General features: G+C 34.9%; 1 protein-coding gene across 3 annotated transcripts in view; it reads left to right on the forward strand.

Annotated features, from left to right (window-relative positions):
* Usp15 (ubiquitin specific peptidase 15) overlaps positions 1-26,623 on the forward strand; it is a 198,860-nt gene that overhangs the window by 116,339 nt on the left and 55,898 nt on the right. For 2 of the 3 annotated variants that reach the window (XM_045151648.1, XM_045151646.1), the window contains exons 6-8: positions 561-622; positions 18,326-18,412; positions 25,854-25,998. In XM_045151648.1, coding sequence (XP_045007583.1) covers positions 561-622; positions 18,326-18,412; positions 25,854-25,998 — 294 coding nt within the window. The remainder of the gene's footprint in view (positions 1-560; positions 623-18,325; positions 18,413-25,853; positions 25,999-26,623) is intronic. The other variant, XM_045151647.1, reaches the window with a different exon arrangement.

A 26,623-nucleotide genomic window follows, 5' to 3' on the forward strand; every position in this document is an offset into this window, starting at 1 on the left:
CTAAAACATGATTCCAGAAACTTTAACGTGATCCTCATCAGTGTTACTCTAAAGGTTCTATAGTTTGTATGATGATAATGTAAATTAACATTCCCTCAAAACCCCAAGTAACTTGTATAACTTCTATAACTTGTAATTATTTGTGTCACTGTTTCTCAGTAGTAGTTGCATAATAATAGCTAGGATCATACAGAACTATGACCACTGATTGAACATATTATTTGCACAATCTTGTGTTACATACTACCAATGCAAATAAAAGGCATATGGTTGAAACTCAAGGAATTTCTATTCTCTTTACTTGGTTTGTACTTTCTTAAAATTACAGAACCAATGCTTTGGCTAATCTTTGTTCCTTCTTAGTATCAGTGCTGTCTCTCATTTGAAGTCTTTCTCTTTCCCTTGCCCAGCTTTGGAATTCAAATGAAAATATCTTTTATTTTGTCCACTGTGCCCCTTAACTAATCAGTTACTTCAGTTTCTTAGTGAATTCAGCTTTCCTCCTAAGTATTTCAACTGTCTAGCTATGGAAAACATCCTTTATTGTGTCATATTTGCAGGTGTTAGTGATAGAACAAAAAAATGAAGACGGAACGTGGCCAAGGGGTCCTTCTTCTTCTAAGTAAGTGCTCCCATTTGTGGCTTACTGCATGGTTTTGAAGGCTTTGATTTCAGATAATGGAGTCCAGCATGCTAGAAAAAAATCTAATGATGTATTGCAGAATACATATTCTTTATCATTGTTCATGGAGAAATTACTTAAGTTTGTACTTAATATTACAAATTTAAAATCTTCCCAGTATAGTCTCTTCTAGAATATGGTACAGTGCAAGCAAGTGTAAATTAGAATGTTGAATTGTCTAATGCAGTCAAGTCACTAGGCATTTTGTTTTATTTTCTTAAATTATGTGGTTTATAAAATATTATCTTTTAGTGAAATGCCTCGTTATGAAACTGAGTATGGTTTATTTAAATTAATGCTTTAGAGTGTCAGTGCATGTAAGAGTAGCTGTTGATGGTAAGTGAAGGATGAATTAAGAATCTTAAATTACCAGATCCACACTGCACTGTCAAAGCACTTATACGTAGACTTGTCTTTGAGAAATAATGCAGTCCATGTGTCTGTAATTGGGCATGTAGAGTCCAAAGGGGGAACTATATGCAAACACATTGAGATTCTGTCAGCAAATACTACTGCCCGTTGAGGTAAATGAGAACTACAAATAGTCAGATCAGTTCATATTAGGTTGTAGCCAAATGAATTTTTAACAAGTTTAAGCATTCGGAACTTTAGAATTTCACTTCTTTGATAAGAAATTAGGAATCTGTATTTTGAAAAACTTCAAAATAATGATTAATGACTAACTTAATAATTTAGTAGGTGCTAACAGCAAATGCTTGCTACTTAGGCTGGAGAGATGATTGCTTAGTTGGTTCAGGCACTGGCTTGCACAGCCTGATTGCACCAGTACTCATATAAAGTCAGATGCACAAGTAGCATGTGTGTCTGGAGTTGGCAGAGACCCTGGCATGTCCATTCTCTCCCTCTCTGTCTGCCTCATTCTGTCTGTCTCTTATGCAGACAAGTAAGTAAATAATACTGTTTTACAAAAAAAGCTTGCTACTTTGCTACTTATTTTCTAAACTAAAATACACCTTCAATAAGTGTTTATCCTTTTTTCTTATGGAAAGTTTATTCCAAATATATAAATATGTTAATCACATGGAAGTGATTTTTATCCATAACCTTACATAATTGGACATAATGCTAGGATAAAATCTAATATTCTAGGCAGAATTTCAGTAGGAAGAATGAAAACGTGAATTATATATATATTTGACAAATATTTGGAAGTTAGGGATGATTTCTTTGTGAGTATGTACTTGGAGTGTTTAAATTAGAACCACTACTTGTAGTGTTACAATAGTTTCTGTATCTTTTTTAAAAAATATTTTATATTTATTTAATTATTTGAGAGGGAGAGAATGGGCATGCCAGGGCCTCCAACCACTGCACACGAACTTCAGACCCATGTACCACTATGCTTCTGGCTTACGTGGGTCCTGGGGAATTGAATCTGGGTCCTTTGGCTTTGCAGGCAAGCACCTTAACTGCTAAGCCATCTCTCCAGCCCCAGTTTCTATATCTTTAAGTAATTCTTAAAATTATAAAATTGGCTGTGAATTAATATGATATGGTCTAAAGATTGGTAAGTTTTTTTTTTTTCCTTCAAAACAGTTCTGCTGTGTTGACTATAAGTATCTGATTAAGCAGTCCTCTCATCTCAGCTTTTCATGTCATTGGCACTAGATTAAAGGCATGCTTCACATACTCAACCCCAAAATATTTTCTCCTCAATATATTACTGTACTCAAAAATCTTAAGTACCTATTTTGTATAAAAGAAAATAAGCATTTCTCACAAAATACCTGATGCAACATATCTATGTAATAAATATTGGGCAGTGAAGATATAGCACTACAGATGCATGAAAGTATAATAAGGAGTTCACTTAGTAAGGATCGCCAATGTTAGCACATAAAAAGTTAAATATTCATTCAGTGTGAAATATAAGATATATTATTCAGAAATATGTCTTGTATTGCCAAACAATGTTTAACCAGAACCAAACAGTTTGATATTTGTATTTGTGTTTTAAGAAGCTGAGAAAGCTAACAATAAAGAAAATCCTGCAGGGCGTGGTAGCACACGCCTTTAATCCCAGCACTCGGAGGCAGAGGTAGGAGGATCACCATGAGTTCAAGGCCACCCTGAGACTACGTAGTGAATTATAGGTCAGCCTGGACTAGAGGGAAACCTTACCTTAAAAAAGAAAACAAAACAAAACAAAAAAATTAGAACATAGAACATGATTGCCTAATATAAACCAGTAGGCTTTTTCTGTGTCCAGAGGTCAGCAATATTTGTGTATTTGTGATGTGGTGTGTGTACATTTATGTATGAGGGCACATAGGGGGGTTGCATGCAGAAGCCAGAGTTTGACATTTTGTGTCTCCCTCATCTCCATCTTATTTACTGAGGCAAGATTTCTCACTTGAATCCAGAGCTTGCCTATTTAGCTAGTCTAGCTAGCCAGCTTGCCCCAGGGATCCTTGTCTTTGCCTTGTGAGTTCTGGTATTACTGGACTGCCACCAGGCCCACCTGTAATTTATGTGCTGGGGATTTGAACTCTAGTCCTCACATATACAGGACAAGCACTTTTTCTATTGAACTATCTCCCTAGCCCAAGTCTGTTTGTTTGGTACACAAACAGATAACATATTTTCAACTTAGTTCATCATATAGTCTATGCCAAAATATCTTTGCTGAAGGTAGCCTAAAAGAAGCCTTAGACATTGTGTTAATAAAGAGGTGTGGTTGTGTTCCAATAACATTGTATTTAAATGCAAACCAAAAGCTTGGATTTGGCCTGTTAGCTATATATCTCTGTCTCTGTTATAAGTAGTAAAACATGTAGAAAATCATGTGATAGAAACCTTATTAAGAATGTATAAAACATAATGGGAAAATTCCAACTTATTTATATGACAAAAGGTCATTTTACACTATGTGATTTAACCTAGTTATATATATTTTCCTAATGTGTTCTGTCATTGCCTCCTATTGAAAATGTTACTCTTTTTTAGAGGTTTTGTTTTTTTGTTTTGAGGCAGGGTCTTACTCTAGCCCAGGCTGACCTGGAATTCACTCTGTAGTCCCAGGCTGGCCTCAAACTCATAGCAATCCTCCTACCTCTGCCTTCCAAGTGCTGGGATTAAAGGCGTGCACCACCACACCTGGCCTACAGGTTTTGTTGTTGTTGTTTTGAGACTAGTTGGCACTATGTAGCTCAGGCTGACCTCAAATATGTTTGATGCTCCTGCCTCTGGCATTACAGGCATGTGCTTCCATGCCCAGGGAAAAACTCACTTAAATTGCCACAGACCATCTTGGACAAAGAGGAAAGAAGAAATATACCTGCCAGATAAGATAAACATTAGGTTATGGTAGAAGAACCATATAATTTTGGGGAAGACTGACTCTAGAAACTAGACTCAAGTATTAAATGTAAAGCTTTAAAGTTCAAAGGGGTATTTGAACTCTAGTCCTAACATTTAAGTGGAAAGCACTTTTATCTATTGACCCATCTCCCCAGCCAAAAGTCTTTTATTTGTTTAACAGAAGAACAGATAACATATTTTCAACTTAGTGGGTCATATGGTCTATGTCATAATGCTCTAGAAAAACTAGACCCAAGTAAGAAATGTAAAGCTCAGAGGGTGGAACTTTAAAACTGATAGAAGCAGTTTTAGAAAATATCTGATATTCATGTATTATGGGTTACAGAACAACATCTGAGAAATGGGTTGGACTGTAACAAGGTTACTTAAGGCTTTCTGTTAAAGCATTGCACCCAGTTAAAACTCAAATATCAACTTTTGTTTTATCTAAACCTTATTGGCATTATATTAATTCCAATAATATGTAAAGAACCATTTATAAATTAACAGAAACAAAACAGTCTTAGAAAATTGAAAAAGATATGAATAGGTATTTGAAATAAGAATGCCAGATGCTGACACAGAGGATAGACAAATTCATTAGTAATTAGAAAACAATAAAAACAAGTACAAGATGCAACCTTCTACCACTTGGAATGGCAAAATTTTACAGGTTACTGATACAAAATGTTGGGCAGGATATACAAGTAATTTCCTAATGGTGGAAGTATAAACTAATACTACCAGAGTCTGTATTTACTTAGATTTGGAGGCATTAATCTTTCTGAACCAGTACTTCGAGGATATAATTTTATAGTGTATTGTTTGTAGTAACGGGAGTTACAGGCATCCTACCTAGCTAATATCCATCACTAGTAGAGTGCATTTAAATAAATTGAGGTGGTTATAAGTGCAGAAAGATACAATACTGGGTGAAACATAGTTGAGAGAGAAAAATAAAGTTCAGTACCATTTTTTTTCAAAGTGAAAAGACATTGCATAATATAAATCTCTTTTAAGAAATTACAGTAAACAAACTAGAAATTAGCAGAGAGGGGGAAAAAAAGTTTTAGGAAGTATTACATACTTTTTTTTGAGGCAAGCCCAACAGACTACCCTTCCCTCTACCCCCTTTTTATGCAAGAGAGAGCATGGGGGAAAGGGGAGAGAGAGAGAGAGACTTGGCACATCAGGGCCTTCAGCCACTGCAGTCAAACCCCAGACACATGTGCCCCCTTGTTTGCACGTGTGACATTGCACGTTTGCATCACTGTCCAACTGGCTTACGTATGTATGACCTGGAGATTTGAACATGAGTCCTTTGGCTTTGTAGGCAAGTGCCTTCACTGTTAAGCCATCTCTCCAGCCCTACATAGTTTTTATATTTGTATTGTTGAAGCAAGGCTACATTTTCTTTTTTTCTCATTGAATATTAGCCTTAAAAAATTCATAAGGGATTGGAGAGATGTCTTAGTGGTTAAGAGTGCTTGTTGACAAGCATGAGAACCTGAGTTCAGTTTCCAGCATTAACTAAAACAAAAACTAAAAACAGGATAGCCAGGCTTTTGGCTTGCACCAGTAATCCCAACACTTAGGAAGCTGAGACAGGAGGGTCTCCACTTGGACTTGGACTACACAGTGAATTGTAGGCCAGCCTAAGCTAACAGTGAGAACCCTGAAAGCCCATTGAAATGGCCATTATAAGCATATAACTTAGGCCTCTTTAGTATAGAGGGCATGTAGTTTTAGATTTTCAAGAAGAAACTACATAATACTAATATACAGAACAGTTGTGGTGTTTTTATATATATATACAGTGACTCATGTAGCTCAGGTGTTCTCAAATTTGCTATGTAGCTAAGGCTGTTTGGAACTCATGATCCTCCTGCATCAGTTTCCCACATTCTTTCCACCTCCTCTTCAGCTGTATTGTTCGTATTGTAGGGTTTCTTTAGCCCAGAGTTCCAAAGTCCTATGAATTACATTATCAGGTTTGTCTCAGCACTAGCCCAATTCCTAGTACCAAATATCTGTATTAGTTATATTACTTGTTACCAAATACTTAACAAGAAGCTATTAAGAAGGAAGAAGGGAAGGAAGAAGATAGGAAAGAAGGATGGGAGGAAAGAAGGGAAAGAGAAAGGGAAGGAGAAAGAAAGAAAAGACTTAGAGTTTCAAGGAAGAGATACAGAAGTAGAGGGCAAACAGGAAAAGTGGCTGTGCTATAAAGCCTACACCCCGGAAACTGACTTTATCAATCGGGATTCCATCTCTTAAAAGGTTCCACAACCTTCCCAGACAGTGCCGTCAGCTGGGGACTAAATGTTCAAATACATGAGCCCAGGGGGACATTTTACACTCAAATGCATTTTTTTTTCTTTTTTCAAGGTAGGGTCTCCCTGTAGCCCAGGCTGACCTGGAAATCATTATGTATATAAGAGAGAGGAGGAGGAGAGAGAGAGGAAGGAAGGGGCTCGAGAGATAGCTTAGCAATTAAGGCATTTGCCTGCAAAGCCTCAGGACCCATGTTCAACTCTCCAGTTCCCATGTAAGCCAGATGCACAAGTTGGCGCACCTGTCTGGAGTTTGATTGCAGTGGCTGGAGTCCCTTGTGTGCCATTTCTTTCTCTCTCACACACACATAAAAAGTTAAAAATTAAAGGGAATGAATAGGTATAATAGGATCTCTAGCCAATGCAAACAAACCCCAGACATGAGTGCTGCTACTTGGTGCATCTCACTACTGAGAATGGAATTTGGGTTTTTAGTCTTTTGGGGCAGGTGCCTTAGCATTGAACCATCTCTCCAGCCCTCAAATAACAACAAATTTTAAATGCTTCTCAACAGTAGCATGCAAGAATGCTCCCACAGTAGACACATGGGAAAGACCTGTTATTGTCTGAATATGGGAGCATTAGTATTTTAAAAGTATTAAAACCAATACAGCTGGATGTGGTGGTGCATGCCTTTAATCCCAGCACTTGGGAGGCAGAGGTAGGAAGATCACTGTGGGTTCAAGGCCACCCTGAGACTACATAGTGAATTCCAGGTCAGCCTGAGCTAGACTGAGAGCCTACCTAGAAAAAACAAAACAAAACAAAAAACCTATAATGGCCCATTGTAATCTGAATCGGAACTGTGTGTGTTAAAGCATAAATTTTCAGGGGGCTCTTGAGAAGAAATTGTAAGTATAAATATCAAGGGTTGAGATATAGTTTTTTTTTTTAAGTATAAATGTACATGTTTTTCTAATTCTATAAAACAGTCTGTATATCTAAAAACTAGCTTGGTGTGGTGGCTCATGCCTTTAATCCCAGCACTTGGGAGGCTGAAGTAGGAAGATTGCCAAGAGTTCAAAGCCACCCTGAGACTACATACAGTCTGGGCTAGAGTAAGACTCTGCCTCAAAAAACTAAAAAAAAAAAAAAAAAAAAAAAAAAAATTACCTAAGAACCACTCAAAAGTTCTGCTAAATATCAATACAATTTTAAGTTTTAATATTGATAGACATGCTACATACTAAAAATACTTATTACTGTTTTTTTTTCAGACCTAAATTTCTAATTCACCTTCTAACTATCTGAGTTTTTTAACCGCTGACCTAAAATATAGTCTTTTCCAATCATACCTTTAAAAAGGGCTTTTTTCCCTTCTATTTTTTATTGTATTAAGTATATCAACTTTTTCAAGAATATTATCATTGAATGGATAATAATATTGGAGATTTAGTGGCTTGCTAAATCTTGTATTTCTGAAGAGCATTAATGAGAATAATTGTGGAACCTTTGGGGTTCCTGGAAGGAAGAGAAACTTGTAGTAAGAACACCTTTACTTTGCTGTTTGTTCCTGAGATACTATAATTTTCTCTATTCTTCCACCTAGACAGTAAAGTGAGATGAATCCCCTTTTAGAATTGGCTCTTTATTATGAGAGAATTAGGATCATTTCTCATGTAGCTTGGTGAGGTTCTGAAGTCAAAGCTTAAGTGGCAAAGTTTGAAAGGAGGCATTCCTTTTTATGTACTTCTGGCAAAGGAGGTGTGTCTGGACACAAGCTGGGGAAGAAATCCCTGAAGACAGTGGAAGAGTGAATGGGAGATTAAAAGGCCTCTGGTCCTTCAAGATCTCAAAGGGGGAGGCACTGTTCTGCTTTGCTGCCCTTCTCCTCCCAATGTCAGGAAAGGTGGCTGGAGGAAGGCAGGAGGGTACTAGATAGGAGAAGTTGTAATCAAAGGTTGTCTCAACTCAGGCAGCAGAACTCTGAGCTGCTGCCTTTGAACAGCAGGCCTCTTAAACTGACCATATCTACATTGTAGCATTAGGTAGAATTATTTCAAAGAATGTTTTTGAAATTACTAACATACAAAGGATCTAAATTTTAGGGTAAAATTTAGATTAATATATTTAAATTTTTGAATTATATAAATTTTCCTATAAATTTGGGGTTAGGTAAAAATATTCTTGTAAGATAGCATTCAAATGAACTCACTCCATTTTCATGAAGCATTCAAAAATGGCAAAAGATATTTAAATAGGAATTGGGTGGAAAGAACTTAGTCATTGGTTTTGAAGAGCTCATTCTCATGGATGAGAAAATATCTACAGAAGAATTTTCTGTCAACCAGATAAGACATGAATGAGTGGAAGAAAAGCCATGCAAATAATTGTTACTCTACATGGTTTCTCTATTTGTGTGGTTTTGGTTAACAGACATAGATGACTGAAATTTTAAGTGTGGCTTTAATCCAGTGTTGTAATGGTATTGTTCCAGAATTCTGCCAGGAGAGAAGAAACACTATAAATACAACAGTTACATACCTCTTTCTTCTTGGAACATATAATCATGTAGGTGACTCAGCATTTTTTTTTCTGTATTTCTACACCATCTATAGTAAGCACATCTTTAGAATTTTTTTTTTTTTTTGGAGAATAATGAAGGGGAGTTTATAAATGTAACTGTTATGCTAAAAGGATTAGGAACTGGTCATGGACAATGTACTGTTATTTTCCAGTACGTTTCTTTTGTATTACTTCATTTTAGTTGTCTAAATTCAAGTCTTTTATGGAGGAACTTATGCATGCCTAGAAACACACAACTAGCTTATACCAGGAGGTCATTTCATTTCATTAAGCTCTGAATGTGTATGTGAATTTCTCTTTGAAATGTATTAAATCTGCTTCTAGAACTTTATTTTAACCATTTAGTTTGTGTTATAGAAAGGTAATGTACACCCTAATTCTACACTTATTGAACGGAGTTCCAACTAAGAATAGTGTTAAAAGTTGATGTTTTAAAAGCTGTATCTAAACTTAATTGAAGTTATAAAATTAAGACAGCGTATATAGTACAGATGTAAATTAATGTAATGTATGTGTAGAGTTTTAAAAGATACTTGATGTTCATAAGTACCCACAAGTAGTAACAGGTTGAGTAGTCCTAAACTGAAATGCTTTGGCCCAAAGTCCTTTTGATTTTGGATGTTTATGATTTTGGAAAATTTGTATAGCTGAGCATCCTTAGTGTAGAACTCCACACAGTTCCACAAACTGAATCTGTTTGAGTGTCATATCGGTTCTAAAGAAGCTTTGATCTTAGATCTTTTCATATTTTTGATTCTCAGATTGAGGATGCTTAATATAAACATTTCTCTGTTGAGATATCTAAAAAAGAAATTAAACAATTTATAATAGCATGTCAGATAAGGTTAAATTAATCTAGTGTGTGTGTGTGTGTGTGTGTGTGTATCTGAAATCAAGACAAATAGAAAAATGTCATAGTATGAGATGAAATTAGAGAAGTTAGTAATAAGAAACTTTGGTAATAATTAAATTTCTTTGCAAACATATATTTTAAAATTTTGATTTAAGCTAACCAACTAGAATGAGGTTATATTTGAGGTGTTGTAGGGAAAGGTAAACATAGATATTAGATGGCACTAGTAGTATATAGTCATTAAAACAAGTTTCCTTATCTGTTAGGGATGTGTGATATTCAAAAGTTAAATGATAGCTGTCTAGAATTTATTTAAAAGTGATTCAGAAAAAATTGGCAGAAAAAGAAACTAGGAATTGAGGGTATTAGGAATAAAACAAGAATGTGGACAGAAATATGGCTTGTTGGTAAGGGTCTTGCCCTATAAGGACCTGAGTTGGGGTCTCCCATGCCCATATGAAATGCCAGTTGTGGCAGCAAATACCTGTTAGATCTGAGTCAGGACCAGAACCAACTTGAACGCCATGAATATGAGAGGAAACCAGACCTCAGTGACTAGACTGCTTTATTGGGGTCAAGCATTGAAGGACTCCAAGACCTCTTCTCGGGCTTGAGGCTACAGTGGTGTTCTTAGAGCTGAGTAGACTTATACAAAATGAGGGTTAAGAAGAATGTAAGCAAGGCTGTGGGTTGGGGAAAACAATTTAGAAACAATGCTATTTCCCTTGTTCACAAGACAGTTACAACTTTTAAGATTAAATTGTACTGTCTTCAGGATATGAATATGAATATAGAAGAGGAGCTTTTCATTGAACAAGTGTTTCTGTTTCTCTTTCGAGTCTAAGGAATTTGACTTCATCGACAAGCCTATGTTTTAGGGCCAGCTTGTATTAGCAGCTTTAGAACTTTATTAACCCTTCAAGCAACTCTAGGACTTCAGTACCTATAATCCCAGCCCTGGGAATGTGGATAAATGCTTCTTCCTAGAACTTGCTGGCTAGTCATTCTAACCTAATTTGGGAGTTCCTGGCCCATTAGAGACCTTATCTCAAAAAGTAGTGGATGGCATTCCTGAGAAACAACACTCAAGATTGTCCTCTGTCCTCTACGCGCATGGACACATAAACACAATAAGAATGACAGGATGACAATTTTTGTAGCCTAGTTACTGATAATGAATATATGAGATTTTTTATATGTTTGAAATATCTTAAAGGCTAAAATAAAATTAGTTGCATACTTGGTACTTAAATTCATAATAGCAGAAAAAGGACAGCAGTTTCATTTTTAAAATTGGAATGTTTGGTTTTAAATACTTTTTAAATATAAAGTAATGCTGCCAGCTAGGTGTGGTGGCGCACACCTTTAATCCCAGCACTCTGGGAGGCAGAAGTAGGATGATAGCTGTGAGTTTGAGGCCACCCTGAGAATACAGAGTGAATTCCAGGTCAGCCTAGACTAGAGTGAAAACCTACCTCGACAAACCAAAAAAAAAAAAAAAAAAAGATACTGTCTAAACATGAAAGAAGCTGAGTATCCAGGCTCCATGACTGTAATCCTAGTGCTGGTGAATCTGAGGCAGGTTCATGAGTGCTGGGATTAAAGACATGCCCCATCATGCCTGGCTTAAAATAGAGATTTAAGTTTGTTGTTTTACTTTTTTATTTCCCCTTTGACATAGGGTCTCACTGTAGTCCAGGCTGACCTGGAACTCATTCTGTAGTACCAGGCTGAACTTGAATTTACTGTTATTCCCCTACCTCAGCCCTCTAAGGCCTAATGCCTTTGCAAGGGCTAAAGGTATGTACCACCAGGCCTGGCTACTAGGTTTTTAAAATGTCATCTTCCCATGCATATAAATCTCCCACATTTGAAAAGATAAATTATTAACTTTTCCCAAGTACTTTTTAACTTTTTACCATTAAACACCCAACTTTTGAGATGGCTATACCTACTGTACTTTAACCACCCACTCATAATTTAACAAAGTCCTTATTTGTCTACTTTTTAAATTGACATTCTTGGATTTTTTTTTGACAGCTGTCTCCTGTCTTTCTCTACATTATATATGGTATGTGTTTGTGCACGCATGCGTGTATATGGAGACACTGGTATGTGCATGTGGAAGCCAGAGGGCACCCTCAGGCATAATCCTCAGGAACTCTGCCCAGTTCCTTTGAGACAGGGTCTTTCAGTTGGCCTGGAACTCACCACTTAGGCTAAATTGTTTGGCCCTCAAGCCCCAACATCTTCCTGTTGATGCCTTCTTGGCACTGGGATTACAGATATATACCTGGTATTTTGTGTGGATACTGGGCATCAACTTGAGGTCAAGCACTTTGTCCACTGCACTATCTCCCCAGCCCAGGATTTCTGCATTTGAATCCATGATAGTTGGCTACAGGTACCTTCTCATAGCTGGGACAAAACACACCTGACCTGAAGAGAAACATTAAATGGAAGGAAAGGGTTAGTTGTGGCTTCATCGTGGTAGGGAGAGCACAGTGCGTGCAGAGACTGAGCATCTTCTCACATCAGCTGGGAGGTAGCAGCATGCATGAGCTAGCTACTGAACACCCTGTAGGGCTGGACTGATAATCCTCAGGGATCTGTCCCTTATTGACACATCTCCATCCAGGCTCCACTTCCCCATCTCCAGCAGTTGGGGATTGAGCTTAAGGGTTAATCTAAAACATAAGAGGCTATGTGGGACATTTCATGTTTAAGCCAACAGTGTCTTTTTGTTTGTTTGTTTTCAATGCCAGTTCTTAACCTGTGACTTGTCCTGTCTGTGTAGCTCTCTTCCTCAAGAGTACCACATACAGGAGCTGGAAGGAAACATTCACATGCAGTCTATGAAAGAGTCCCTGGTGTGGCACACTATACAGCTTCACTAGTGTATGCAGCACCTGTGCTTATCCTTAAATGCATTGATAATCTACAGATTTAGCTCAAGGCCTTCTTGCATGCTGCAGTATGGCTCAGCATCAGGAAGATAGGTTCTATGCTAGTCTTCTCCCATAACTCAGTCTCTCACAGTATGACATTCTATATTTCTGGTCATAGCTATAATCTGTTTTTTAAAATATTTTTATTACTACTTATTTATTTGACAGAGAAAGAGAGAGAGAGAGAAAATGAGCGTACCAGAGCATCCAGACACTGCAAACGAACTCCACATGCATGCGCCTCCTTGTGCATCTGGCTAATGTGGGCAAAAACATATTTTTAAAAAAATTTTATTCTTACTCATAGCTATAATCTAAATTTCAGTTTTTTGTAAATGTCAATAGGACTTACCACATCAGATTGAAAAAAAAATTGCTGTTTTTTTGTCTCCTCAAACTAACATGTATTCATTTTTCATATTTCCAGCTTAAGATACCTTCTTCACCTTCTTGATTACTGCCTTTAGCCTTACTGTCTCATCTACTTATCTATCTTGCATATTCTACCCCTAAGCATGAGGCTTACTAACATTTTGCTATCCATGTCTTATTCTTATGTCCATATAACATTCTTTAAAAATTGAAAGAGGCTCAGGATCCATTACGGAAGAGGTGGCGGAAACAATGTAAGAACCAAAAGAAGAGTAGGCCTCCTTACAATGCAGTGTTCCAGCCAAAAAAAAATAGCCTGGATACCCATGACCTGGCAGTGCCTACACAGGACCCTCATAATTGGAGGAAAAGATGATGACATCAGAATAAGAGAGACTGATTGAGAGGGGGAGGAAACATGAAGGAGAGTGGATTTGTGAAGGAGAAAGTGGGGCAGGGGAGGACATTATCATGGGTTATTGTTTACAATTATGGAAGTTGTCAATAAAAAAGTTTTAAAAATTGTAATAGGTGCTGAGGTGATAGCTTAATGATTAAAGACATTTGCTTGCATAGTCTGCCATTCTAGATTCAATTCCCTACCTTCCACATAAAGCCAGAAGCAAAGTAATGTATGCATCTGTGCACCCAACTTTTTATAACAGTGGGAGTAGGACTAGGAGAACCTGATGCTCATGACAGTTGTTTGCAGTCTTGACAGTGATTTGGCAGCAGCAAGAAACCTGGTTGCCGATTCGGAAGATGGCTCTGAGGTTAAAGGTGTTTGCTTGTCAAACCTGATGGTCCAGGTTTAATTCCCCAATGCTTACATAAAGCCAGATACACAAAGTGACACATCTCCCTTTCTCTTATAAGTGAATTTTAGCCAGGCATGGTGGTGCACACCTTTAATCCCAGCACTCGGGAGGCATAGGTAGGTGGAGTTCAAGGCCACCCTGAGACTACAGAGTGAATTCCAGGTCAGCCTGGGCTATAGTGAAACCCTACCTTGGAAAACCAAAAATAAATAAATAAATAGATAAATAAATAAATGAATTTTAAAAAGTTTTAATAGAGAGACACCTCAAAAAGATGAAACACAGACACTTAAAGGTTTTTTTTTTTAAACTTTAAAAACTATTTTATTTTTATTTGAGAGAGATGAGAGAGAGAATGAGTCGCTAGGGCCTGCTGCCAACGAACTCCAGATGCATGTGCTACTTTATGCATCTGGCTTACATGGGTCCTAGGGAATGGAACCTGGTTTCTTAGACTTCATAGGTATTCGTCTTAACCACTAGATCATCTTTCCCATCCTAAAATTATTTTTTGACCTCCATATATATACTGTGGCATGTACTGCATATACTTACACCCTTGGATATGTATACATACACATCAATGAGTAAATAAAAAATAAATTAGGTCTTGACTAAAATATTAAAAATTTACTAATGATCCAGTATAGTTCTGTTTTTATGGTTTATATAAATGTTTATCATAACATAAAATTTAAGATATTTATAGCTTCAAGCCTATATATAGATACAGATTTTTTTTTTAATATTTATCTGTTTGAAAGTAGAGACAGAAGGGAGAGAGAATGGGTACTCCTGGGCCTCTAGTCCCTGCAAATGTATGCCAGATGCATGCACCACTTTGTGCATCTGGCTTTACGTGGGTACTAGGGAATTGAACCTGGGTTGTTAGGCTTTGCAGACAAGTGCCCAAGCCATTACATGTTGATAGAACTTTCTTCGGTTTTTTGAGGTAGGGTCTCATTCTGGTCCAGGCTGACCTGGAACTCATTCTGTAGTCCCAAACTGTCCTCCAATTTACATAGTCCTCCTACTTCTGCCTCCCGAGTGCTAGGATTAAACATGCACACCACTGTGCTCACTAGTCTCAGGGTGGCCTCAAACTCAGTGGCAGTCCTCTTACCTCTGCTTCCCAAGTGCTGGCATTAAAGGTGTATACCACCCTGCCCAGCCCAGTAAAACTTTTTTGTAAAAGTAAAATTTTCTAAAACTTTATACTGAGAATAACATTGTTTTACTCTTTGGCAATTTTTTAATGTATAAGTTATTATGCTTGTGCATTTTACATATTGTGATATCTCATTTGGATAAAATGAATGATGAAAATTCACTTCTGTATACACATGTACTTGGAAAGGGAATGGAATTTTCAGATACACCAAAACTTGACTAGTGATAATGTAAATTCTAAAGATTCTGTGCCGTATGGAGTTCTGAAATCCTGTCAATTCACTTCTTACTTTTTTTTACATTATGTCTTCTAGATTTAACTATATGCAAAGTCATATGAAACATATCAATTTACACAAACCCTCAAACCATGAATATAATCCTTTATATAACTTTTGTATTTTTCTGAGGTGGGCTCTCAATGCTAACCCAGACTGACCTGGAACTCATTCTGTAGTCCCAAGATGGCCTCCAATTTAATTTACATAGTCCTACTTCTGCCTCCCGAGTGCTGGGATTAAAGGTGTACACCACTATGCTCAGCCCTATACAATCTTTTTTTTTTTTTTTTAGTTTTATACTCAGTGAATACATTCAAGTTGGTACCCTTGTTAGCCTCCTCTCTGGCCCTCCACAGGGACCCTCCTTCCTTGTTGAGAAATATGGATCATGCATTGGGGGGTTAGCCAGTCAGTTATGAGTAGGAGGCAATGTCTTTGTGTGTCATGACCCAACGTGTGGCCCTGACATTCTTTCCACCATCTCTTGCACAAAAGCATTATACAACTTTTTAAAGCATCATCAATTTTATGAAGAAAAATTCCTTGGAAATGATCAACTTCATGGTCAAAGTTGTGGCTTGAACCCTCAAATTTTGTCATTTGCCTTGGAGTGGTATGCTTCCTTTATCCATTTTTGAGACAATATCTATAGCATGGTAAAATCTAACTCCCTAAAAGCACTAGTTTGTTTTCATGTACAAAAGTGCAGAATGGTGGGCAGTAACTAGTTACACATGCATTTCTGTTTTCCACTCAGGACATCATGGTGCTTCAGTAACTAGCAGATATGCTATTATGTAAACTTCCAGTTTGTCAGGCAGTTATAAAAGAAATGTAGCTAAGGGTCAAGATTTAATAAAATCAATAATTTTTATTTTTTAGTATTAGATTCTGAAGTGAAACTGTGTTTTGGTTGTGAGTGAAGAATATTGATGCAAGTATGGCTTTCTAGTGTGTCGATAGTTCTACCTACCATTGCTTTTGCATCTTAATACAGACACCCACTCAGTGAAGGCTGTCCTGTATTTACTGAAAGGAAGACATAGTAATCAATTAATATTTGAGTAAGTTTCATAGAAATTATTATCACACTATAAATTAGGGGTTGGTGAGATGGCTCAGCAGTTAAAGCAAAGCCAGGCATCCCAGGTTCAATTCCCCAGTACCCACGTAAAGCCAGATGCACTAAGTGATATGCCTGGAGTTTGTTTGCAATATCAGGAAACCTTGGTGTGCCCAGGTGCTCTCTCCCTGTCTGTCTCTCTCAAAAATAAAATATTTTTTAGCTATGTAAATTAACTCCATGATATTTCATTCTCTTTGTAGTATCTTTCAGGTAGAGTTAACTATTGAATAGTTAAGATTGCAGATGGGCAAAAGAAGAATGCATTTACACACACACACACACACACACACATCAGCTTCTTTATTAAATGAGGTAGCATGTCTTTATTTCTGTCATTTTTAGTGTAACTAAATAGAAGGAAACATTTTGTTTATCTATATATTCCTAAAAGTTCTACTTAATAAATTTTTGAAAAGATATGTCCTTAGGTATAACCTTAGATTTTTTTCCCTTAGTCAAAAATTCTTAATATGGGCAGCAAAATGTGAAAGTATTTCTGTCTTGTCTATTGGTCTTTGAAAGTTACTAGCTAAGACTATTATAGTTACCCAAACTAAAATATGTCCTTTACATTATTTTTATAAAAACTTGGTTTATTGCATTTTGTGTTTTAACAGTATGGTAAAATAACAATCTTGGCTGAAGAGATGGCTCAGCAGTTAAAGGCCCTTGCTTGCAAAGTCTGATGGCATAGGTTGTATTCTCCAGTACCCACATAAAGCCTGGCCTTGGCATGCTCACTCTCAATCGCTCATTCTCTCTATTTCTTAAATAAATAAAAATATTATTTTGATAAGGGGACTTTGGTTGGACACATAAATAAAAAGTCCTACTTAACCCATCCATATGCAGGTTTGTTTTTGTTTTTAATAAAAAGAACCAAATTCAAAAGGGAAAGAAATTTTTACTGGGAAACTTCAAATACTGAATTTTTTTATATCTTATTAACCAACATTTACATCAGTGTAACATACATACATATGTGTGTGTGCATATGTATACATAGGTACATATCTATAGATATATGCTAAGTTAAATGGATCTTGTAGGCTTTACTTTTCTGCCCATTGACCATTTCATTATTCATTAGCTCCTGAGTAGAGGAAATAACAGTAATTTTTAAGAGCCAGAGCCTCACTAATTTAGAACTTCCTGAGTTAGTACAATACAGCTCTTACAGCCTTTAATTGCTTCTCAGACCTTAAAGTACTTTAATCATTTCTATATAATAAGTTTATTTGTATTAATTAATTTAATTAATGTTAATTTGTATTTAAAATATATTTAATTTTATAAATTGAAAACCAGTGGTGATTGAGATTTCACCACAGAAGATTCTAAATTAGTGAGGTGTGTGTTACAAAGACAGATTTATGTCTTTCCAGTTTTTTCCAAAGGTAGTTTTGGCTGAATATTACTTCTTGGGAATACGTTTAGAATTTTCTTTTGCTAGTCTGTCTCCATTGACAAAAGTTTTTATGAACTGGTAAAGGTGTTTTAGCCCTGTGTCAGTGTTGTATAATGAAAATGCCTTGGTACCTACCTACTGAGAAAGTGAAATAGCTTCATTCCCTTGATTTATGGAAGTTGATTGTAAAATGTTAATAATTGTTTCCCTGAGAAATGGGAGTATGGAATTAGTAGATTTGCAGGAATAATAATAAGCTATTTAATTCGACAAATTTTATTTGAAAAAGTTCCCTTTTGTATCATATTTTAAAGGAAAAAATATATTGAAAATTAAAATCCAAGGGATATATAATTATTTTGCTCATAAAATCTGTTTTCCAGCATTCATTTACTACAAACATTGTCATCTGTCAGCTCTTTTCTTTATTTCATAATTTCATAATTCTTCATTTTTTATCTAATTTAACATTTTCATATTTTTAAAGGTCCCCAGGTGCATCCAATTTTTCAACTTTACCAAAGATCTCTCCTTCATCTCTATCAAATAATTATAACAACATCAGCAACAGAAAGTAAGCACTGAATCTTAAAAAATCTTTGTTTAATTGATGGCCCTATTTTGGTTGCAAAAAAAAAAATCTCTTGTATCTAACATTTAGGATAAAAGTCTCATGCATCAAAACTTGTTTTTTTGTTTTGTTTTGTTTTGCTTTGTTTCTATTTTGATATAGGGTTTCACTCTAGCCCAGGCTGACCTGGAATTCACTATGTAGTCTCAAGCTGGCCTCAAACTCATAGTGATCATCCTACCTCAGCCTCCCAAGTACTAGGATTAAAACTTATTTTCTTTTAAATAACTTCAGTTCACTAGGCATTTCACAGGAAAGAAAGCACATTTAAAAACTATTTAATACAAATACTATAATATTTTGATCAAAGAAATAAAGCACTTAAATTGAAATATATATTGAATTTGTTACAACTCAAGTGTTTAGGACAAACATAAACTTCAGTTGTCATTTTAGATCTGGTCAAGTAATCACATATAATAAAATATGCATCAATGATTCTTAACCAGAAAGCCTGTATTTATTTTTATGTTTATGAGAAGGGAAGTTTTCATAAAGAGTTTTAGAAAAACAATTCCATACCCATGATAAAATTTAGAACTAAGGACTTTTTCAAAATGTATGCTATGCTACTGTAAGTAAAAGGGATGAAAATCACTTAGGTTTTACAGTAACTGACTATGGATGGGTGGAATTGAAATTGTCTTAATAGAAAATGATAGAGTGAGGGAGATGATTCTTAATTTATAATTAAACAGTTGAAAACATTTACCCAAAGATTATTCATTTTCCATGTGTGTTGTTATTAAGTATTGTGTGAACAGTTTAGATTTACAGTTTGTCCACTTCACAAATGGCATCTGATTATTCCAGTGTGTAAATTCAAAAAGACTAAAGCAGTTTATGTAATAATCATAAATAATGGCAGTAATTAAATTTGTAAATTTAATTTCACCTTCAATTTATATGTTTGGAATCTAACAAAAGTCCAGATTATAAATAGATGAAAATAGCTCATGATTTTAAAAGTAAAAATCATGAGAGAAGATTAGTTACATAAATAAATTTTCAACAGCATAGTTTTGTCTTAAGAATATACTTGCATATCAATGGAGTCAGACAAGCATGAAACAGAACTTGAATGAATCAGAAAGCTTTCTAGACTAATGAAAGGTAACAGATTATCCCAAGAAATATCATTTGAAGCACTGTATAGCACTTGATAGTTTCACTTCAGGACTCTTGAATTCAAGGTAATTATCAAGCATTATAAAAAAGGAAAATAATGAATATGAATGAAGGCTACCAGGTTCATTAAAGGTAAAATAATTTCTTTAAAAATTAGGAAAATGGCCGGGCATGGTGGTGCACGCCTTTAATCCCAGCACTCGGGAGGTAGAGGTAGGAGCATCACAGTGAGTTCAAGGCTACTCTGAGAATACAGAGTGAATTCCAGGTCAGCCTGAGCTAGAGTGAGACCCTATCTCGAAAAACCAAAAAAAAAAAAAAGAAAAAAAAGAAAATGAACAAGTAATACAATGAGATTCTTTTTAAAAAGGAATGAAATACAAACTTTTCTGATGCTCAAATTCACCACTACATGGAGCTTTACAAATTAAGACTATACAAAATTTCATGTATTCCTCTTAAGCATATTAGGAAAAATTAAACATTTATATCCAGTTATGTAAGGATTTCCTTTGAGTGATTGAAATATTAATACACCTTTGCAGAAAATGGATTTCCCAGTATGAACCAAACAAATATACAGCATTCATACCTGTAGGCCAGTAATTTTTTTAAAAATACGCACCTTGTATATGTCCATTACACTATAGTGAAACAGTGAAACATTAAACAGCATAAATATCTAGAGTTGTACTTATTTCTCCTATTTAAAAAAAATATATATACATAGGCAGATTGAAAAAAGTATTCTATAATTTACTTTGTGTTTGCTGTATGTTTTAATTCATAAAAATGAATTTTTGTAAGGTATGAAAATATTATTTTGTTCCTACCAATTACAGATTGCTCCCACATATACTATAAAGCAAATTACAGGTATGATACTCATTTAGTCATTTTTTAGAGCAATTTTTAACTTTGTGTATAAGTGGTATTGAATATAGACTGTTCTTTGGCTGGAGTCATCATATCAGTATATGTGGACTGGTATGTTTCTCTGTCTAATTTTCTCCACTCACATAATAAAAATATCAGAATAAAGTCTAATCTTTTTGCCTCTGAATACAGCTATGATTGAGAGGAATTGAATTCACATGTTCACATTAGAGAAATAGGAAAACTTAATAGTAATAACCTACCAGGTTACTACCATGCTGTGATCATTTTGAGCTTAAAAATAAGTTTGATGTATGATTTATCTGTCACAAAAATGAACAAAATTTAAACATTTATAAACTGCAAAAGATTGTTTTTACTTTAAAAACTTGAACTAATATATTTAGGCCATTGTTTTACATAAAATTCATTTCTTCTGTTTCTACTTACAGAAAGAAATAGCAGCTAAAGACTAGAAATAATTATAGTAAAAGTAGGTTAACTATATAATGATCTTTTTAGATTAAATAAACTTTGAAATGTCATGTAGATGGAGTACTGTACAAGTATAAGTTATATTTTGAACCCAGTAGTAACTCTCCATACTGAAATTACATATTAAAACAATAACATAATACACAAGTTTATATGAAACATCCAACACACTGGTCATTCCATACTGATACATTACCAAGAGATAATGTTTTCATTTCTAGGAATCACAATGTTACTTTAAAAGTTATAAAACATAATTAAAATTATTTCATTTTAGTTCAGCATAGCTTTTTAATTAATCCAATATTGTGAAGAATCCAATTTTATAGTAAAGTTTATTTACCCTGGATAGTAACTTAACTTACCATAGAGTATTTTTGGCTTTAATTATGCTGCAGTATTCTTTCACTAGTAATTTATTGTCTTGATATTACTCGCGGCTATTAAATATATTTTGATTTATGTATTTAGTACATTCCACATTAAAATACATTTCTATTTGCTTGAAAATTCATTTAGATCTCTTTGAGATAGAAACAATTTCCTGTATGGAGTTAGAGCAGGAACTGTGGCTTTTGTAGGCCACCAAAGATAGTATGTCTCATTAGATGAAAGTATAGTTATGAGGGTTACATGTTTACCAAGTTAAAGGCAATACTAATTGAAAAGTTATTTTTAATTTTATCAAAAGTGAGATTTAGGGGAAGAGGGGGGAAATCAGTGTTTTTTGTTACACAGATATTCCAGTTTTATGCACCTTCATTAAAGAGGATTTATAATATGGAATTAACCTAATATAGTATGAAAATTCTAATATTTTAAATGTTAACAGACTGGGAAGATGGCTTAGTAGTTAAACTACATGTTTACAAAGCCTGCTGGTCTTTGTTCAGTTTCCAAGCCACCCAAGTAAGCCAGAAGCAGAAAGTGGCAAGAGGCCCTGACACAGGCACACACATGCACAAATAAATATTTTAAAAATAGATTTCTGTACACTTATTTTTGCAAAGTAGTATAAAGCTTCAAAGGAAACTACTAGTTTATGATCATTAGGAAATAATAGTTATGAAGATAATAAAGACTTTCTTTAGAGAGTCTTGGAAAACTTTTTTTAAGTTTCCATGTATTTTGGTCAAGTGTTTAAAAAATGTTAAGCTTTTAAATTTTCTATAACAAATTTTAGTATAAAGCATATATATATATATATATATATATATATATATATATATATATATATATATATATATATAATGTGGGTTGTAAGTGACAGATCAAGATCTGTAATTACAGTGTTTTGAATTGGTTTTCATTCTCATCATTACATTGCTTAAACTGTTAATCTCTGGACAAGCCTCATTTGAAGCACTGTCATTTACACTAAATTATGAATTCCCATAAAGATTCAGTTTTAAAGGACCAGAACACTGCTTTACAAAATAAAGTTGTTTTTTTTTTTTTAATTTCCCAGAAAGTAAGAATTCTATGTCACCCAACTTCATTATGCTGCCACAAAGAAAAGTTAAGCTTCCAGCATCCTTTTGTTTGAAGAAGGGGAGAGGGAGGAGGGATCTGAATATATATATTTTTGGAATAAGATATGTATGCCTGTAGTTGTGTGTGCATATCTGTGCATATGTGTAGATACATAAGTGTATGTTAAGACATTTTCTTTGTGCTCTAGGTACTTAATTTCTACTACACTTTCACAGGGTGTTTCTTTGTTTATTCTCTGCCATAGATTGTAGGAAATGCAGAACATATTTTAAAAACTAAACAAAAGTAATCGTTTTTAAAACAAATATATTATTTTTGTTTTTGCTTATTTATTTTAGGGGGTGGCACTCTGGGCCTTCTGCCACTGTAAATCAACTCCAGATGCCCATGCCACTTAATGTGTCTGACTTTATATATATAGGTACTGAAGGAATTGAACCTGAGCAGCCAGTCTTTGCAAGCAAGTGCCTTTAACCACTGAGCCATCTCTCTAGCATTGTTTTAAAAATATTTTAATTATTTGAGAAATAGGATAGAGAATGGATGCAATAGGTCCTACTGGCACTGCAAACAAACTCCAGCGTATGTGCCACTTCGTACATCTGGCTTTACATGGGTACTGAGGAATGGAACACAAGTCATCAGGCTTTGCAAATAAGCACCTTTGACTGCTGAACCATCTCCAGCCTCTAGAACTTTTTAAATATATAGATCTTGATTTTTAGTACCACTAGTAATAATAGAAAAGCCAGATTTTTCTTAAGTTCAGCTTGTGTTTTATGTCCTCAAAGTTAGATTTAGTAATTCAGTCATGAATGAGCATATGTTGAATTACCAATAGGTGCTTTCATTTTATTGGTTACTGGGACTATAAAATAAAATGTGAATATAATAAGAATAATGGTCTTTATTTAGAAAAATAATAACAGCTTAAATTCTATTTTTCAGCTCTACACATTTAAATTTAAAAAATAACTACAAGTCTATCCGTTGGTAATTTGATTTGATCAGGGTTGCATTTCTATGGACCTTGGTATTATCATTTAATCTTTGAAAGCCAGAGAGTTGTTCTTTTTTGTTTGTGGAAGAGAAAAATCTTACTTTAAAATGCAAAAGTGTTAAAAGACTGAACTTATGCTTTCCTGTCACACAGGTTCTATTTTGCACGTCCTTATTCTCATGTGTAATAGAATTTAAAAACAGGCTTAGAAGGAAACTGTAGAACCATTATATTGAAGTTTTAAAAAAAAAAAAAACACAGAGTAGGCAAGCTGTAAATTTAGACATATGCTAGTGCTAGTGAAATGGATAGAGGAAGATAAAATGCCATGTTTTTTTGAATTTAAAGTCGGCAAACAAGTTCATAAGGGAAGGAAGGTTTTACAGAAACACTGAGAATGCCAGAGTGTCATGGCAAGTGTTTATGGGATTTACACAGGTAATAGAAAGAAGGAAAAAGAAAAGTTAATGCTTTTTGAGTAGAATTAAGAGAAGCCAGCATGCTTAGCAGTGAAGATCTGCAAGTAAATGCATTGAGGGTATGGGTTCTGGGACATAAGTACATACCTTGTTAAGGAGAAAGTCATTCCTCCCATTTGACACATTTTTAGTTGTATTAGCTTTCCAAAGTAGTAGTAGTCTATCCAGATGGTTGGCTGGTCTGTATGTTTTTGTAATCTTAAAATCTCTGGTTCCGGTTAGAATGCCAATCTCTATCCAGGGCCAGAGGAAGCATTCAGACCACATTCTATTATTGTTATTAATTTGCAAGCAAAGAGAGATAGAAGATAATGGGTATGCCAGGGTCTTTAGGTGCTGCAAACAAATTCCAGATGCTCCCGCCACTTAGTGCAGCAGGCTTTATGTGGGTACCAGGGTATCAAACCTGGGTCGTTAGGCTTTGCAAGTAAGCACCTTAACCCCGAGCCACCTCTCCAGCCCCAGATCCCATTCATTTGACCAATAACAATTGTTTTTTAACTAGAGAAAATAAACAGTAAGTGAATAAAATAGCCATGCTTTACCAGAAGGAAGTGGCTTTCCCTTGATGGTCTGCAGTAAAGCCTTCATCTACTCAACTTTCTTCCTTTCATACTGTATTTGAAGTCTTTCAGGAAGCTGGGATGCTTCTTTCCTCCTTTAATGTGTATGGTATTATCCTTTCTTAAAATTAGTGTATTAAAAGGTAGTTGGTCCAAGGCTAATCATGAGCAAGGAGGTCCACTGTTAATGACCTTCAAGCCTACTAATTGTCTGATTAACTTCTTAATAATCATGCATATAATTTTGAGTTGATTTGGTTTTATCTAATATTTTACCTGTTTGGTATGGTATGATATAGTGTGTGTGTTTCATGTAAACTATCAAAATTATTGAAAACATAATATGTACAGTAGCAAAATTACGTGTTTGAAATGATAAATGTTTTAAATAATATCAGAAATAAATTATAACCAGTTGGTATTATTGAAGTTACTAATTCATCATGATTTTTAGGATTGCATTTTGTTTATGTCATTGTTTACATTGAGCATAGGACCTGGATTCTCATTCAGGTTTATTCTAATGAATAAAAATGAAAAGATTGAAACTATGCTTTCTTGAATTATATCTAAAGTATGCATCAAAAGAAGAAATACTTATTTGTTTCTAAAATTTCACTGACTTTCTAAATTCTAGATTATACAGGTTTTTAGGTTAGCATTTGTTGTACTGATAACAGAAATGTTTCTCAGTTTATTTCTCAGGCTAAGTAAGCTACCTTATTAAAACAAACTAGAAGAAAGAAAAGGCATGTAGTAATGCTTGGCTGTACTTGCTTAGAATCATCTTGCATTCCTGACCACCAAGCTTTTTCCTACATTTGGAGAATAGATTTTTCTGGCCTGGCTTAGAAACTCAAAATAGATCTTCAGCATCAGCAGTGATGTTACAGTGACCTTGGAACTGTCCTCTCTCTCACCTGTGGTTGAAACAGTTCTTCGTGCTTGTGCTGTTCTTGCTCTCACAGAAGCAGTATGCAGAAGGGTACATGATGAGATGATTTTTTGCTGTGGGTGGTGTGGAAAATGTGATTGTTTCCGTTTTCATGGAGCAGTGTGGAATGGAACAAGTTGTGATGCTGCCTCTTTTCACCAGGGCTCAAGGCTATGATCACAGCTCCAAGTCATTGGTGTGCCAGATGATGCAGTGCTCTTGTTGGTTGGATAGAGAGTATCTTGAGGTGGTTTTGTATCTTAGCATAGTGTCTCAAAAAGATACATGAATTGAGTGTTTTATGAAAGATTTAATTATTGACCACTATCTTCATAAAAAGGCTTGAGGTACTCTATTGATTGTAATTTGGTTGTGATATAATCAGCTGTATTTTGATGAATATTTTTTCTTCTAGTGTGAAAAACTCAAATTATTGTCTCCCATCATATACTGCTTATAAGAACTATGATTATTCAGAACCTGGAAGAAATAATGAACAGCCAGGCCTCTGTGGCTTAAGTAACTTGGGAAATACCTGTTTCATGAACTCAGCTATTCAGGTAGGTCTTTCCAAACAAAGTGAAACTCGAATTCATGGAAGTCATTGATACAAAAAAAAAATAGATTTTTTTTTTTTTCATGTCAGTACCTAAATATAATAGCTGTGTTGGCAGTTTATATTTCTTGGGAGATTTAAGCATACATATAAGCATACCTACATTCATTCTATTGCTGTAGTAGGATGTTGTCGTGTTCTTTAATGGGTAATATGGTTTATTTCTGTATTATAGATTGTATTTGATGTCACTTTGTGGGAAAATGTAATTCCAAGTACTATAGTTAAGCTCCCTAAATTTTAAAAAAAGTGATATTTTCCTTTTAGTCAGTACTATTGCTTGTTTTTAAACATTAATGGGAAATTAAGATTTACACATGGAAAAAATATTGTGACCTTTTCTATACATACTTTATAAACATTTTCCCATCAAGATCTTTGAATATGCAAGGAAAAGATCACTGCTTTCCCAGTTCTCTTCATTCAGCGTTCCTTGTTGTACTGCTCTGCTCTGTACCTTCTTGTGTACATAAGAAATATTTATATCTTTGATTCTGAAGAAAGAAATAAGTATATTAATCTCATTGTGTAAAAAATTAGAGCTGGCTGCTTTATTCCTCTTGTATGGA

The sequence above is a fragment of the Jaculus jaculus genome, chromosome 6 (genome assembly GCF_020740685.1).
Source record: "Jaculus jaculus isolate mJacJac1 chromosome 6, mJacJac1.mat.Y.cur, whole genome shotgun sequence".
Taxonomy (NCBI): domain Eukaryota; kingdom Metazoa; phylum Chordata; class Mammalia; order Rodentia; family Dipodidae; genus Jaculus; species Jaculus jaculus.